This window comes from Carassius auratus, chromosome 4 (assembly GCF_003368295.1).
Source record: "Carassius auratus strain Wakin chromosome 4, ASM336829v1, whole genome shotgun sequence".
NCBI lineage: Eukaryota > Metazoa > Chordata > Actinopteri > Cypriniformes > Cyprinidae > Carassius > Carassius auratus.
In genome coordinates, this window is record NC_039246.1 from 15,829,922 (window position 1) to 15,847,417 (window position 17,496).

At 40.2% G+C, this 17,496-nt stretch overlaps 1 protein-coding gene across 1 annotated transcript in view; it reads left to right on the forward strand.

The window, feature by feature from the left end:
* Positions 1-371: 371 nt before the first annotated feature.
* Positions 372-17,496, forward strand: part of LOC113060567 (plexin-A4-like) — a 44,175-nt gene continuing 27,050 nt past the window's right edge. Inside the window, exons 1-13 of the mRNA XM_026229589.1 lie at positions 372-496; positions 2,500-2,596; positions 4,423-4,613; positions 7,549-7,700; positions 8,411-8,528; positions 9,492-9,628; positions 10,107-10,274; positions 10,395-10,488; positions 11,873-12,112; positions 12,200-12,346; positions 12,684-12,918; positions 13,075-13,217; positions 14,286-14,554. Coding sequence (XP_026085374.1) covers positions 2,515-2,596; positions 4,423-4,613; positions 7,549-7,700; positions 8,411-8,528; positions 9,492-9,628; positions 10,107-10,274; positions 10,395-10,488; positions 11,873-12,112; positions 12,200-12,346; positions 12,684-12,918; positions 13,075-13,217; positions 14,286-14,554 — 1,976 coding nt within the window. The 5' untranslated portion in view covers positions 372-496; positions 2,500-2,514. The remainder of the gene's footprint in view (positions 497-2,499; positions 2,597-4,422; positions 4,614-7,548; positions 7,701-8,410; positions 8,529-9,491; positions 9,629-10,106; positions 10,275-10,394; positions 10,489-11,872; positions 12,113-12,199; positions 12,347-12,683; positions 12,919-13,074; positions 13,218-14,285; positions 14,555-17,496) is intronic.

Sequence of the window (17,496 nt, forward strand, 5' to 3'; positions counted from 1 at the left end):
CTCACTTTTATTCTTTTTGCAGATAGCCTCTCAAATTATCTATAATGGCTTTTTTAAACTCTGCCCCAGAGCAATTCAGCCATGCTAATGAGCTTCAGACCATCGTTATTGGCTTGTCCTTTCAGCCTAAGGAACAGTCAAGATGGATTTTGATGCTAAGAATAGGCCCATGCTCATTTTGAGGATTTGTTGGGCTCACACTCTGAGGAGAAACACCAGGGAGTTTCTGACTTGTGTTAATAAAGGATACTTTTTGGTTTGTTTTTGACCTTGCAGTTTGTTGTTTTCCTGCAGGAATGTCCTCAGTTGCTTCCAGCTGATCGTATCCTGGTTCCAGTGAACGTGGTGAAACCCATCACCCTTCGGGCCAAGAACCTGCCCCAGCCACAGTCAGGTCAGCGTGGGTACGAGTGTGTACTCACAATACAGGGTGTGGAGCAGAGAGTTCCCGCTCTCCGCTTCAACAGCTCCCAGCGTACAGTGCCAGAACACATCAGTAAGTCTGTGTTCAAGTGTGTGTGTGTGTGAGAGAGAGAGTGTGTGTTCAGTAGGGAGGACAGTCGAAAATTCACAGGGTGTTGTGATCATGCCATTTTGGCTATATGGGGGGCTCAAATGTCTGATTTCACATAGAACCACTGGTTTTCTCCCAATAAGTTAATATACAGCCTATTAAAATAATGCTTTAAATAAGAATCTGAAATGAAAGAACCTTTAAATAAATATTTTAATGTGCGTGAATAAATCCAACCACCCCTATAGATTTAAGTTTCACTTTTCCATAATCCGTGACCGACAGAGGAGCGTCTTGGCGGCAGGGATTTAAAACTTTAACAAGACTCAAATTGACACAGAGAGAGTAAAAGATTGGATTTCTTTTTTTTATCAGGTAGGGTACAAGTGATTTCAAAACATTTCAGCTGGCTTATACTGTATATATTATGTATATATATAATTTAGCTTTTATAAGATGCATTTGGAGTCAAGCGGTTAATTGTAGTACTACAGTGATTATTTCTTCATTGCGAGCAGGACAAACATCAATACAGAATATTAATAACTATGACTGGGACTGTCATATACATAACATTATAATGAGAACACTATTATAATAAAATGCTCTGAATTTTAAGTTTAGTTGCCATGTTTCTGCACATTGTTGCATGAAGAACGCGTCCACATAAGGAGTTCATTAAGAGCTGCAAAGACACATTCATGCATTCAGGGCATTTTTAGGCAGAGAGCCTATAAGTCATGATATTAACATTATGTTGTATAAATAACAAAGCGTATTCTATATGAAATAAATGATGAGTTAAACCAAAAACTTGGTTAAATGACCATGGTGTTGGTGTTCTTGACTGGCCAGCAAACTCACCAGACCTGAACTCCAAAGAGAATCTATGGGGTATTGTCAAGAGGAAAATGAGAAACAAGAGACCAAACAATGCAGATAAGCTGAAGGCCACTGTCAAAGAAACCTGGGCTTCCATACCACCGCAGCAGTGCCACAAACTGATCACCTCCATGCCACGCCGAATTGAGTAATTAAAGCAAAAGGAGCCTCTACCAAGTATTGAGTACATACACAGTAAATTAAAATACTTTCCAGAAGGCCAACAATTCACTAAAAAGGTTTTTTTTTTAATTGGTTTTATCAAGTATTCTAATTTGTTAAGCTATTGAATTGGTGAGTTCTTGGTAAATATGAGCCAAAATCATCACAATTAAAAGAACCAAAGACTTAAACTATTTCAGTCTGTGTGCACTGAAATTATTTAATACATGAGTTTCACAATTTGAGTTGAATTACTGAAATAAATGACCTTTTCCATGACATACTAAGTTCTTGAGATGCACCTGTACATAACGTTATAATGATAGCACTATTGTAAAACATTTTGTGCATTCTTAGGGTTTCACAGACGTTTAATGTTTTCTATCTTTTAAAAAAAACATAAAACATTTTTCTGGTTTGCATCTTTTGAGTCGTCCTTTACACATTTTCCTTGTGTGTTATTATGTAATTATTACTGTTGAATTTCTGACTTGACTCTTGATAATGTATTTTGGCCCACCCCCGAAACATATGATTGGACTATCAGTCAAATATCGGCAAGATTTGAATTAATCCGATTCAACAATGAAAATACTTGTTTGGGGACACTGCTAGTGTACACCAAACATTTGTCTGTGGACTCAAGGGTACTCTCAGAAACAAGGTGCAGAATTTTAAGCAATGCAAAAAGCGAGTTGTTGTTTGGAGATTGTGTGAGAGAAGCTTATTTTAGTGGCACATGTGTTCTGTCCTGAATATTTAGTGCATGTTTGCTTGTTGTCCCAGCATCAGCAATGTAGGGATTTTGGAGTCTTCTCCACTGTGCTGTGATGACTTACCTGAGGATGAATGATAAAAGCACTCTTCCGGCAGAATATAACTAGCAAATGTCTCTCTCTTTCTCTCTCACGCTCTCTCTGACTCTGTTCCCATGGCTACAGTACTCGTATGATGGGATGGAGATGAGTAGCCTCCCTGTGGATCTGACGGTTATCTGGAATGGAGACTTCAGCATTGACAACCCGGCCCAAAACAAAGGTAAGGCCTCTGATCCGGCGGCCCGGCTAGTGCCTCTGGATTCAGTCTCCATAGCAACAGACTTGCAGCATCCATCCCCCTGAAATCCTGATGGAGTTGACTGCAGATAGCCTATGTTTTTGCTTAACTTCTTCCTCGTCTGTTTATTTCTGTTTAATTTGACCTTCTGTTTAACTTAATACATCACAATATCTCACGTTCACACCTCTCATCTTCTCCCTGTGTGTATGTCTTTGCACCACACAGAAGGTCAGAGACATGATGTGACAATTAGATCTACCATAGTCTTTAAGTTTGCGTTAAATTTACCTGTGTGTGTATCCACCTGTTAAACAGCCAGTCAGAGATCTGTTGTCAAAGACAGCTGTTCATTGGCCAACAAACACTTTCAACAGAGAGGAAGAGAGATATGATAATGACAACTAAATATGATGAATTTAAACTCCACCCAGTACAAACCTAATCCAATATGAAACCTTGAATAATTTCACCCTAGTCTCAGACGTCACACCAGCGGTGTGATGCATAAAGTACACAAAATGGGAAATACTTCTGATTGGTTGAATCGAGAGCTAGCTTTTCGAAGTATGTGAAGTTCATTTTTCACAACTGAAGATTTATTGGTTGCTATTTTCACACAAAATTTGCTTTTTTATTGGTCAATATTTTTATGTATTATTTTATCTGATCATAATTTTATATAGTCTATTTTATTATAAAATAATTTAACAATATATGTAGTATTATGTTATTGAAATATATATATATATTTAGTTCTGTGAAATGATTGATTGCATATATTTCGAACATATTTACATGTATTTATATCCATATCATTTATATATAAATATATTTAATATATAAACAACATTTTTCTTGAATATATTAATGCATGTGTGTGTATTTATATGTACATAAATATACACAGTACATATACATATACATTATGTGATTAATTAACTATGTAATCATTTTACTTCACACACACAAAGTATACTTTTTTTCAGATTTTTGCTTAAAAAATGTCAAGTGGGGTAAGAAAAATAGCTTACTCCATGATACCACATCTTAATGTTAATGCAGTTTTGTTGGTTTATATGTGGTTATCGGAAATGGTTTTCATCAAATGGATGTTGAGATGTTTTACTGGAAGATAAAAACGACGAGACAAAAATACTGATTAAGAAAATGATTTTCTGCGCTTAAGAAGATCCTGACCATTAAAATAAAATTCAAAGTAATTGCAGAGGCAGTCTGAGTCCTCAGAGATTTTTAAACATGTATGCCCAATGTCAAGACTAGAAGTTCAGAAGTTTCAGTGAAATGAAATGGGATTTGGATTCAAGTTAAACGTGCCCCTGCTTTAATCCAAATCAATGAACATAGCACGAATGTGTCTGAGTGTTATTAAAGCACTAGGTGTGTGTATGTCTGTCTGAAGGTTAGGCTAATTTATGAGGGGAAATAAAGTATCTGAGATTTCTCTCTTGGTTCCCACTGAGGGGGAGCCACTCAGGGGGCAGCAGATGATGGACAGATCATAAAAGCATCTAATAGCAATTAAGAATGTCTTTTTGGTTGCCATGGAGATGAAACATAATATCACTGTACCAGGGAGAGGAGGAGATGAGCGGTTATCTTCAGGGCTGAGAGGAAACTAACAAATTGGGATCTATATGATTTCGATTCTACATTTTTTTGTTTTTTCGTTATTTTAGAAGTACTTCAAGCCATTGCCGCAAATTATATCAGTTTCCATTTTGCTTTGATCAATGTCCAATGGGTCTCCCAACCTGACTTGCCCTTTGCCTTCCCTGTATCCTCAGTGCACCTGTACAAGTGTGACGCACGGAGGGAGAGCTGTGGACTTTGTCTGAAGGCGGACCCTCTGTTCGGCTGTGTGTGGTGTAAGGGAGAGAACCGTTGCTCTCTGAAACAGCACTGTCCTCACCCGCAGAGCATGTGGCTCGAGCACAATGGCATCAATAGCAAGTGCACGCACCCCAAAATCACGAAGGTAAAACCTGTGCACCAATCCACACACAAAATAGACCGTATAGAGCCCAGAAGTGTGAGATCACTCATTGAAATGCATGTGTTTTTCAGTTTTCTAATCCAAATCATTTTACAATCATTTTTATTATTTTTTCATCGTAAAATTGTTCCAAATGTACAATAAAACTCTGGTAACATAAACAGATGTGACAGAAATGCTCAGTTGTACTCACTGAAATATGCATGTTTTATGGTTAACCATCATTGTGAAGATGAACAGTTGATATAAACTGAAAGAAAAGGCTGAGGGGGAACAGATGGGTGCGTTGCTGAAAGAGTTATGATGGAAGTGTGACCTTGGGCGGAATACTGAGGGTGGAAGAATGGCGAGGAAGAGTGGCAAGGATGGAAGAGATGAGGAACACTGAAGCCTCTGCACCATCAACTCCATCTGTAGCGCCCCATCAAAATGATTGATGAACATATAGCAGAAAGGGAACGCTACCTGTTTGAGTGCCACAGGCTCTGAATGAAGAACAGCAGTTGTGTCTGAAGCTTGTTAATCAAACTCAGAAACTTGTTGGCAAGAGCAAATCCTCATTCACAGAAAAATTCAAGAAAAATTATAGAAAGTACTGGAATGAAGTAGAAGTTTTATGACTAGTTTTATCATCCATCATGTGGCCAAGCAATTAGAAAAGTTAAAGTATTAGCGTTTAATACTAATTATATCATAAAACCAGTTCATTCTGCATCATTCTACAATCTGTTTAAAGTTGGTCACCACTATCACTTCAAACAGTCACTTCAGTGCTTTGTTTGATAGAGCTGAGATTCTAATAGCCAATTAACACTTTGAAAGCCTGAAATGGAAGTAAGCCAAGTAGAGCTGTGGGTATTGTGAAGGGAATTCCTGGACTGAGCTCTTCTATTTTTATTCCATCTCCAGATCCAAGCTCTCCCCGTGCCTCATAAATACTCTCACTCTCTCTGATTATCACTCTCGGCGTCTTTTTCAATTGATCGGCTCACAGGTCGTAATGTATTCTAATGCACTATTACTGTGACATTGTAGATGAGGAATCTTTCGCTGACATTGAAGTGGATGGTGATTAAGTGTTTTTCCTCCAACAACCGTCAATTAGCTTGTCAAAGTCACAAATCTAATCAACTCCCCATCTCCTAATGAAAAGAAACTACTCTGTTTCTCTCTCCAGCTCATACTCATCTAAACTCCTGCTTCATCCTCTCATCGGAAGGTTGCAGTTTTACAGTGACTTACCAGTAAAGTGGGTCTGTTATTTCATTTTAAATAATCATCTGGCATATCGTAAAACTCAAAGACTTCCCAAAAAGCTAAGGCCCTAAAGGCATTGTAAAGACATTGATAGTCTCAAACATAGAAGAGTTAAACTGAATTACTGGAGAGATAAATTACAACAGTACAATAATGTTCCTTAAAATGCTTGGTCCAGACAGGGTGTGTTCGTAGTACACTGGCATGTTTAAAATTTAAACACACAGTCAGAGCCTTAGAGAAATCAATTTTCCTAGTGCTCTGAAGCCAATAAAGAACCTATGAAAAACTTGAATCTCTCTGCTACGATCAGTACATGTGATGGGTTAAAGGGAAATTACCCCTCTACCAGGCTGCTAATGAGATCTCTGACCTAAAGTTGGATCATTATCAGGCAGGAAATAATGACAGAGCCGAGATGTTAACATGTCTATATTGCCCTTTGGGATCCAGCGGCCCCTCGTTTTGCCAAGATGAGGAATGGGTGTCCTACATTTGGCCTAATAGCCCAGCTGTCAATACACATATGGGGCCCGACTTCAGACACGTGGGTCAAGACTGTTTGATAGGCTCTATTTTTAGGATTGATGGATAGCCACTCGATAAAAGAGCTGTTCGTCTTGTATGGTTTCAGCTTGTACTTTTATTCAAAACTGCATTGTGGGAATTAATTGCATGCTAGCATTACTCCTCTTTCTTTCCTTCCCCCCACATTTCGGCAGGTTAGTGTTACCAGAGAAATTGTACATCTGTTTTTATTTTATTTATTATTTGAATTGTTAAAATCCCACTGATCAGAACCATAGAGTTTGAAGAATAGTTCATTTTGGTTGGATTGCTGGGTCTGTTATGATTATATGGACCTGGCGTATGGCATATCATTTAATAATAATACCCTCATCGAGTAGACATGTCTCGGTCTTAACATCACAAGACATGTTTTATGGCACATGAATTGCCAATTAAATTATTAAGTGTGATTCGCTACATTTTAATGCACCATAAATGCCTTCCTTTAACAGTGTTTAATGAATCGGCAGCCAAGTGTTTCTTGTGTTAATGGTATAACACTAGCAAAAGCATGAAGATGCTAGAGATAGCACCATGCAAGTACATTAGACACGTTAACTCTAATCAGCCAGATTTGGTACTGCTTAGCATCCCTAGGAGCAAAGAATAAAAGGTGTTTGATCGCCCTGACATGTTCAGATGAAAATAAGCATCCTCGTGCAACGCCCGTGTTTATATTCCAATCTTAGCAGCATATGATTTTACATGCTGGTGTCGGCATATTTCTTCCCAGATGCTGACACTGTGTTCATAAATTAGCATGGCTTTGTTTTTGCTATAGGCAGGGCTCGGCTGGCTCAGCTGGCTGTGCGGCTGATCATTATTCAACATAAGCACTGCTCTGACAAAAAGTGGCCCAATTATCCCACTGAACCAAATCACTCACAGCTTCGCTCGCTGTCACCCGCCCCGCACACCGTCTCGCAATCACTGACTCCTGCAGGTGCATGAAAGAATCGGCTGCTGAGTCATTCTTCACTTCCTGTTGGTTTGTACCAACAGTGGGAATGCCGGGGGATGTGGAAGCTCTCCATGTTGTTTCTTGTTCAATGGGAATGATGGGAATGTCTCTGTGGCGACTTGTCTGCAGATCACTCCACTTCGAGGACCGCGTGAAGGCGGAACACTGGTGACTATTCGTGGCGAGAACCTGGGACTGGAGTTCAGTGAGATTAAGGACCATGTAAAGGTTGCAGATGTGGAATGTATACCAGTACCCGAGGGATATATCCCAGCAGAACAGTAAGTGTTTACATTTAGAAATTGGAGAGCATTCAGGTTTTACCATAGTACCAGGCCAGATTTGACATTTCTTTGTGGTCGTTGTCATAATGGCATATTTTTAACCTGGATTTAATGGCTAAATTATGTCATCTCCCTTGAATCGCCTTAATAGATTTGTTTTTAGTCTCTAAACAGTTGTCCTTTACAGACGCAGCCCGAGTTAGCATAATGCAGGCCTGATAAATGTTGCCAAGAACCCTGTGTCTCTTAAAAGTGCCTGATATGGATTGGCAGTAAACACAGAGAAAACATTAAAGAAACTTTTAATCCGAGGTCAGGACAGCAAAAGATAATTATGCGTTATTTGGCAAGCATTTGAGAAAGCCCTGCTGACAACATGAAAAATTCTCCAGTATTATTGTCCTGACCTGAAAAACCCTCTCTTTTATTCTGAGTTTCTCTGCTGTAGGTTGCTGCAGCACAGGTTTATTATTATTATTATTATTATTTGGACGCTGTGATAAGCCTCTTACTGCGGTGCATGAGAGAGTCTGACACCTGTCATGGAATGATGAGGCAGAATAACTAGTTCATATTAACCTATCTCATGCATATATTATTATGGCAGGGATAGACATTAAAGTCTCTTGTGTAAAATTTCATAAATGGTTTGCTTATTATTGAGGAACTAATCTGGTTGACTAATTGAATGTGTGTGTGTTTTACAGGATTGTGTGCGAAATGGGAAAAGCAGAAATGAGCCAGTTTGCTGGAAATGTCCAAGTGTGTGTGGGAGAGTGTCGCCCCGAGTTCATGGCCAAGTCGTCTAAGTACTACTTCTTTTTGGTGAGTACCTCAGCAAATCACTGGCCATAAAATAACCCCCAATGAACTGCTGGTCTGTCCACCGTGTTCTGAACCATGTCTGTATAATTACAAGTCTTCGCCGCTTCAGGGTTGAAAGTGCTTGGATTTACTGTTGTGTCACTAATAAAGAGTGAACACTTTGGCCATGTAGCCCTGCTGATGTACTTAGTCATATCAGCGGGCACTTGACCCCACCAAGTGTTCGGTCAACACCCGGAGAGTCTACCCATAAAACTTGCATTTTACTGCTGCTGTTGTGCAAGATTGTTTCCTCCCACAGCATCCTTTCCTCCATTGCACAAGCATTTTTGTGCTTGTTTTACATAATGTAATTTACTTAAAATTTCCCTTGATAGGGATCTTGATTTACTAAAACAATTAGTGAATAAAACAATGTAAGCTTAAGCATATGTAAGTTTTAGTTGTTTTGGTTATACATACATTCATCAGCATATTTATATGCTTGAGACCACATATATAAAGTGATTTTGTAAGATTTTTCAGATCGAGAAAATCTCTTTTAGCCAGTAGAATTCTGTCTTTGATAGGATCTTGCATGACGCTGGCCACACTCAGTTTTATATCCATCTTTCACTTTTCTCTTGCTTCTAGTGCTCCCAGTGCACATGCTGATATAACACCCATAATCAGATTGTGATCCAGCCATCCAAATGAATTGAGCTGCAGTGTCATTTTTCCTGTTATAGAGCCATTTTATAGCATTTATCAGTTTTATGCAAACATTAATGGCTTTTATTTCTCATTCAGATGTGGTAATTGGATTATGTGATTCTTGGGTGAGGAGGGCAGTTGGTGTTCTGAGAAAAGGAGGTGATAATCAGATAGGGAAAGAGATACAGAAGAATGAAAACATAAGGGATTGCTGCCTCACCTTTTCTTATGATGTGTGAGCTTGTAAATAATTCCCATTGCTTTTTACAGGTCCCTAAACTGTTGAGTTTACAGCCGAACCGAGGGCCAGTATCTGGAGGCACCATAGTAAACATCAGCGGCAGCAACCTAGATGCAGGCAGCAATGTCTCAATCATGTTTAAAGACCAGAAGTGCACCTATCAACGGTAGGGTTTGAATGGAAAGGTACAGCACACTGCCCTTTGAGATGTCATCATGCTTTTTGGTTAGCTTGCCAGTCATTCAAAGTTTCTGGCGGATCCAAACCACCAAAGAAAGCCAATACTTATCTTAAGAACTTGAGAGTTTCTGATCTGTAATCAGTAACATCAATAGCCATCACTCTCTTCTTGCATCAGGTGCAGCCACAGAGTCTAATCATATGAGCAGAAGATTAAATTAGGTCTAGTATGCTTTGCTTTAAAGGGAATACTCTTTACAGCCACATAAAAGCAACTCTTTAATAATACAAAACCAATTAACTGAACCAATTCTTAAAGCAGGTATCGATATATTCATAATAGATTAAAAAAAAAAATGTTTTTTGAATTTAAAGTTTAATTTAGTTTAAAACTCTTAAATACTGAAAAGTTTAAAGAACGTCTACTCATACACTGTTTTTATTTTTCCTGTTTGAAAAATCAGGCGAGGAGGACAATGGATAACTTGTCGTTCTCATGCCTCTATGCAAGGCTACGGAAACGTGTCCGTATCGGTGTTTGTGGATAAAGCCCACATTCACAAAGATCTCAAGTTTGAGTATGTGGAGGACCCCACTATCACCAAACTCGAACCTGAATGGAGCATTTTCAGGTGTGTGTACTACAAAGCCATTTAAGACAATGGCTTTGTAGTAAAAAAAACTACATCTAAAGATTATTGTAAAGAACCTCACAATGTGAAAGTTTAACAAACATGGTGTTGTTTTCACAGTGGCAACACACCAGTGACTGTGACCGGGACAAACCTGGACATCATCCAGACTCCTCTCATCAGAGCCAAGTATAAGAACATGGAGACGGTCAATGTAAGTGCAAACGTTTTCCACAGTAAACGATGACTCGACCTTCACCTAACCTGAGGCTAGTGAACTGGAATGACCATTAGCAGACTATTCCCCCTGCTCCAATCACCTGTGTCGGCTGTGCACCATTGGATCCGAGACAGTAGCTGCATAAAAGAGGGAAATAAGGAGAGAGAGAGAGACAAAGAAACAGACAGAGAACAGGAAAACTGCCAGGTCACAGCAGCAGTAGCAGCAATGTTCCCATTGTGAGGGAAAGAGGAGAATGCCGTAACACAGGGTGGATGCATAGACAAGGATATCATGTTCCCCGTCTTCAGAATGGACCCAAACAGCCATGGGAGGCTGCACTCAGTGAGATCTGATTGAAAGGCAAAAGACAAAAGAGCGTAATGTTATCTCGGGCACGTATCTCACACATGGCCGCATTTAGCATCTGGGCTGCGATATGATTAGGCTTTGGCACACTGCTCCTCAAAGCACGGCAGAAAGAAGTCATACCCTACCTTGCAGTCTCTGAAAGAAGTTGTTTGTGGGGCACAAGACATCTCATATCCTTGTTTGTAATGTGATCGCTCATAACTAGTCTGAAAAGAGTTTGACCAGACTTTGTGCGGTAAAAAAAAAAAAAAAAAAAGGTGACCTGAAATCTATTTTATCTTGAACAATTCCCCCCGTTACAACCTTCTATAGAAGCCTTTGTGTTAGAGGAAGTGAAAGTTCGACTGCCTGGCTGCTACAGCTTTGAGAGGAATCCAATTAAAATGACTGGAGATATCTGTAGGGATGTTTTTGATGGCGAGTCTGCTGTCTGGGTATTTTAACAGCCAACTGCAAAGCACTGTGGGTTCAAAAACTCAAGGGTCTTGTCTGGCTTTTTATTTATACACTTTAAAGTGAATGCATATATAGGTTTGAATAAACCCATGCCCATAACTTTGCATTTGATAAACCTGACCTGTTAATAAGAAAGAAAGGGGAAAGTAAAGAAGTGGGCTGAGAAACACTGACTTCCTTTAAATGATGATGTGTACAAAATCAGATTAAGGAGTGAAAGTCCTGATAATGTGACCTATAGACAGACAGAGCATCAAGGAGAGATGACAATGTCAAATCTCTCTCAGGGAAGTGTGGTTATTTATCCATTGGTGAGTCACCAGCACTGTAGGCACAAGCACTCTGTGGCCATTTTAAAAGTGCTTATTTAATGCTGCTTTGTTGCTAAACCTCTTTTGTAGGGAGTTGAGGTTAAATCCAGGTATTAATCTGAATTACTGTTTGTAATTTAAATGGAGTATAGTTGTACATCTACATGTTTATTTTATTCTCAGTTGCACATGGACTGCTAATGACTTATTGAATGTTCAATATCATCTGTTTCCGCCAGATATGTCAGGTTCTGAGTCCTTCCACTATGCAGTGCATGGCCCCAGAGCTTCCCTACAGTCTAAGCAGGGAAATGGAAGAGCTAGAGAGACCCGATGAGTTCGGCTTCATCCTAGACAACGTTCAGTCTGTGCTGGCCCTCAACAACACCAACTTCATCTACTACCCAAATCCAGTGTTTGAACCGCTCAGTGTGACTGGGGTCCAGGAGCTCAAGCCAGGGTCTCCCATCATACTCAAGGTAAATCAAGCATTTACATAAATTTCAGCATTGTTGGTCTTTCAGTTGTCTGTTGCAGTTACTACATTTTGTGAATGTGATTTTCAGGGTAGAAACTTCCTCCCTCCAGCCCCGGGTGGGAACGGGAAGCTCAACTACACGGTTCTTATTGGAGACAAACCTTGTACTTTAACTGTATCTGATACTCAACTGCTCTGCGAATCGCCCAATCTGACTGGACGACACAAGGTTCTGGTAAGCTGCTGAATACTGCGGCGCATATCCATTTTTCACAATGAACTACTTTTCTTTGGGGACTTTGTGGTTATTGTACTTTCTGAGAAGTTGACTGTGCAATAGAAAATACTTCCTCAATAAGAATTATTACTGCCTGCTTCACTGCCTGCTTGTTCACTTCCTGTGAAGTGAAAGTGCTGCAAACCTTTACAGCCATGAACTTTAGATCTTTAGATGTATATTGATCTGCTTCAATTGGTAGCACAGGTTATTGAACAAGGTACCAGTCTGCTTATTTAACCTACTAAAAACTATTGCATTAATTGAAATCTTCACAAAATGTGCTTGATTTTAGGCCCGTGTAGGTGGCATCGAGTTCTCTCCAGGTGTGGTCCACATCACCTCCGACAGCCCCCTCAGCAGCACCGCCGTCATCAGCATTGCTGGGGCAGGAGGCCTCCTCATCTTCTTCATCGTCATTGTCCTCATTGCATACAAGCGCAAGTCCCGTGAGAGTGACCTCACTCTTAAGCGCCTGCAGATGCAGATGGACAACCTGGAGTCCAGAGTAGCCTTGGAATGCAAAGAGGGTAAGTAGTCGGGAAGTGGTTTGGCTCTGGAGTAAAAAGGTGATTTTGCAGAATTCATAAACTGCATCTGCAACATTTTTACAGATTATACGTTTTTTTTAAGAAGTATTCAGTGATCTCAATCTATTTGTTCTTCATGTTTTGCGTCTTCCACAGCATTTGCAGAGCTGCAGACAGATATTCATGAGTTGACCAGTGATCTGGACGGAGCTGGGATTCCATTCTTAGACTACCGCACATACACAATGCGAGTCCTGTTTCCTGGCATTGAGGAGCACCCTGTCCTTAGAGACCTGGAGGTAATCTAACAATTTAATTGATGCAGAAAGGTTTTGCAAAATAATACATTTGCATCCAAAGGGCCCTTTACTGAGTTTCTGAGATGCACATACATACATTAGCATTTTCATGTATGCATGTAATTACCGCACATTGTAAATGTGTGAGGAACAGTCACAGTGATGGCTGCTAAGTATATTTTTTTTCTTTCTGTTTTTCGGTTCTGAAGGACTAACAGCACAGTGGGGTTGTTGGGAATTAAAGCTGTCACTGTGCCATTTGTGTTCACTCTCGGTAAACAAAAGGCAGCAGCTCTCATTATAATCTACATGCGTGCTTTTTCTCTCTCTCTCTCTCTCTCTCTCTCTCTCTCTCTCTCTCTCGCTCACTCATTTTTTTCTTAAAGTAATGAGCTGCTCTCTGATTCACAATCAGTCTTTCGTTAATAACAGTAATGACATGCGTCTCAACCGTTTATTTTTTTTCTGAGTGTGGGGAAGAGAATTAAAATCCAATGCAGGGTACACCGACCTACGGGTTATTTACGCCCCGCTATGGCAGTGATGGACAGTTTTAATTGAATCACACATTTCTTCAGTCAACATATGAACCATATTACCTGCTTATGCCAGTTGAGCTCTGCTTGTAATCAGCTATATCAATTAAGACTTGATTGGAATAAATGTCCCCTCTCTTAGAAAAGTTTATTGTAAAATCACAGCTAATGACAGGAACGTTTCGAGAATTTGACAGGTGTTTAATAATTATTGATGAAAGCAAATGGCATCAAATGATGTCATGAGGTCTCTGCGTGGTTAAGTGTTTGTCATCGGGTATTCTAAGTGCACATTTTAGCCCAGTGAGCAGCTGTTATTAGATGTAAGCTTTTCATTTGTATCCTGGATTGTTTAGCCTTAGGTTTGCTTTTTTATTTGTTTACTGTGTTCGGTTCTCTTTAGTTTAAATGCATGTGGGTGTTTCATTGGACACTAGCAGAGGATGCTGTAGGCCAAATAAGAGAGTTGGAAAAAGCTTTTCAGCCACATAAGCCTAGTTGATGTTTAAGTGAGCATTCTTTTTTCCTGCAGGTGCCAGGTTACAGACAGGAACAGGTGGAAAAGGGCCTTAAACTGTTTGGACAGCTTATCAACAACAAGGTTTTCCTGCTGTCCTTCATCCGAACCCTAGAGTCTCAGAGAGGCTTCTCCATGCGAGACCGCGGTAATGTTGCATCCTTGATCATGACCGTTTTGCAAAGTAAACTGGAGTATGCAACGGATGTGCTCAAACACCTGCTGTCTGACCTCATTGACAAGAACCTGGAAAGCAAGAACCATCCCAAACTCTTACTCAGAAGGTACTATACACATTGCACATGAAGAGTCATCTTTAAAAAATCTAGCCCTACAGTCCAGTGGGTTTTACTGATTATAAATGCCCCTCGAGTGAGTGTATTCAACAGAGCACATGTTCAAAATTTTGGGCTCATTTCAATCTGCCTGATTCTAATTATAGTCAACTTCATAAAGGAGAGCAGATGACCTCTGCAAATTGTCTTTGATACGTGGACTCTAGTGCACTGAATGGGAGTAATTGCATTTGGGGACATCAAAATGCACATTTTCTCTCCCAAACATGTAATGCACTGACATACTCATCGCTGAATTGTAATTAGGATTAATTAGTTTGAGATCCAATTAACAGTGTACTAAAAACCTACTGAACTTTGGGAGATATGTGAACCTCAGTTCCCCATGCAATCAAGTACCTTTGTGTCTCTGTATTCTAACAGCACAGAGGATAGTATTATTACTGTACAATATTGATTTTTGATTAATTTTGCTCATTTGAAAACTTCTAATGTTTCTTAAATTTCTAGTGAACATTAGATGACTGACACTTCTGATTTTTGCTAACTGAAACTACTGGGATGAAAAAAATAGTGCTTTTAGAGCAAAAAATGATATATAATACAAATTAATGAGTTGGTCAAAACAAGCTTGCTAATAGTGATAGGCTGATCATGTGAGAACTACAAGAGGAGCTCCTTGACTGAATCATAACTGATTCAACACCCTTGATTACAGGCGTGATTAATTGAAACAAGTGAAGGGAAGATTAATTGCACAAAGAGCTGCAGTGCATATTAGCGATGGAAAATAAAAGAGATTTTTCTTTGTTACAGTCAGGCTTCTGTCAGAGTCAAAACCAACCCTGTCACCTTTTTGTATGCACCCGAAACATCTGCATTTTGTGATGGATGTGTCATCAGGAATTAGCTTTCAACCAGTGGCTCTCAACACGTTCTGCTTCAGGTTCCAGATTCAACATTTTACAATTCTTTATTGTATAAAAATTATCATTAAAAAGAAACACTGACATTTATTAAACCATGAAGTGTGCAGATGAGAAGCGCCATTTTAGTCCATATATTTCAATGGATTAGACGCTCACGGGTATATAGAGCGATCTTCACCACATGGAACCTGTCTAGCCTCCAGCAGCTGCTTAGCAAAGGACGATACAGAGCACTGGGCCAGAACTGAGAAGCTTAAGCTGTTGTCTGAGAATAATTTTCTCATCCCTGTCTCTCTTTCACTGCATGATTTCTAAATCTGTGTTTAAAATGCAGAGAAGCAGGACATCTTTGGCAGAAGCCTCCAACCAGTTTTCGTTTCCCGATTTCCAAGAAAGCGCTTGCGACGGCCGCCCCATCTGTCCAGCATCAACCTGAGTTCACAAGCACAAACAGGCTAACTAACGGGCGGCTTCTAGAACCATCTGTCGTATTTCTCCTTCTCCCTCGCTCACTGCAGCCCACTCTCCTCATCTACGAATAAAAATAACCTATCGGATCATGTAGCCCGTTTTCTCTATATGTATAGCATCGGTGAAGTCCACGTGGGTCTCCTGTTCCTGCATATGCTCGTACACATTACTCAGACATTTAGTGACCAACGCGTTCCTGCACACTTTCATACACATACACACACTGCCAGGCAGAGCTGAATAGGAGTCCTGTGATTATTCTCTAGGGATAATCCTTAGTGAAGGGGGACCATGGTTACGCAGCGGGACCCGACAGTGTGCAGAGCGGACAATCTTCCCCGCGTGAGGCAGAGTGCGAAATTGAAATTATTCCTGGCTTCAAGCTGCGTTCTTTAACACACGTGCATTAAGGAGGGGAGTTTGTTTCAACAGACGATTGTTTGGTTAGGAAAATAAAGCTTATGATGCTGCAAGGTGAATAACGTCAGCCCATTAGCCAAGTGTGTGTCTGTTCCTGGTCAGCTTTTAGCTGAAGCATAGTTTCAGTTTCATAGCACGCTTAGACTAACTCTCAGTAAAACCTTTATTCAGTTAATGCCACGCACTTAGCAACACAGTTAAATATATTAACTTGTTAACAAGATGCTTTTTCTGCATATAACACACATTTGCAGTGCAGTATCTGTCATAGAGTGACATTTCTCATTTTTGCAGGGTGTCTGGAATCATAAACCTCTCTCAGGTCCTAAAAGTTGGCAGAGCTGGCTGTTCACATCCATTTGTGGTGGCAGAAAGCAGCATCAAATGTAAATGGCCTTTGCTGTATGCAAGAGATGATGAGGAAGATATATGGAGCTCTTTCCTCGCCCTCTTTCTCTTGTTTATGGAGCGTAGCTTCAGTGTGCCTCTTTGCACATTCGATGTGAAGGAAACCTCCAGCAGATTTAGCTTCGTTCCACTTCAAAATGGCTGTTTAATCAGGGGGAACTAAGCACCAGGTGCTGCCCACATCCCATTCCTCACCGCTGGATGGGCATCACTTTTCCTGCCTCCCAAAACCAAAGCCAAACAAGCGCTCGTTCTCTTAGGCAGTGATATGTGACATAAGGATTTGGGGGACAGTGATAGTTGGCGCTATGGCAAAGTTATGGAGAGGTTTTGCCAGGATTGTCTGGCAACAAGGCTACTTATTCCCCTCCGGTAAGCCGAGAGGTAACACAGGATATGGGTAAGTGAGTTTATGGGGTCTTGCCAACAATAATTACCATCAAACCAGCCGATAGCACAAGAAAGAGAAAGCTAATGGGAATAACAGTCCACCTAAGCAAGAAGGTGGCGAAAAGCTGTTTTCTTCTTTTATCCTTTTTTTTTTTTTAATACTGCGGTCTATCTCCGGGTTTCCCCCGCCTACCGTTTCTCTTGTAATTTGTCCAGGCATTGAGAAACAGTCCAGGGTGAGGATGATTACAGGGCAGTGTTAGGATGGAGATGAAAGGAAAGATGAAACGTGACCCTGTTGACCCCTGGACC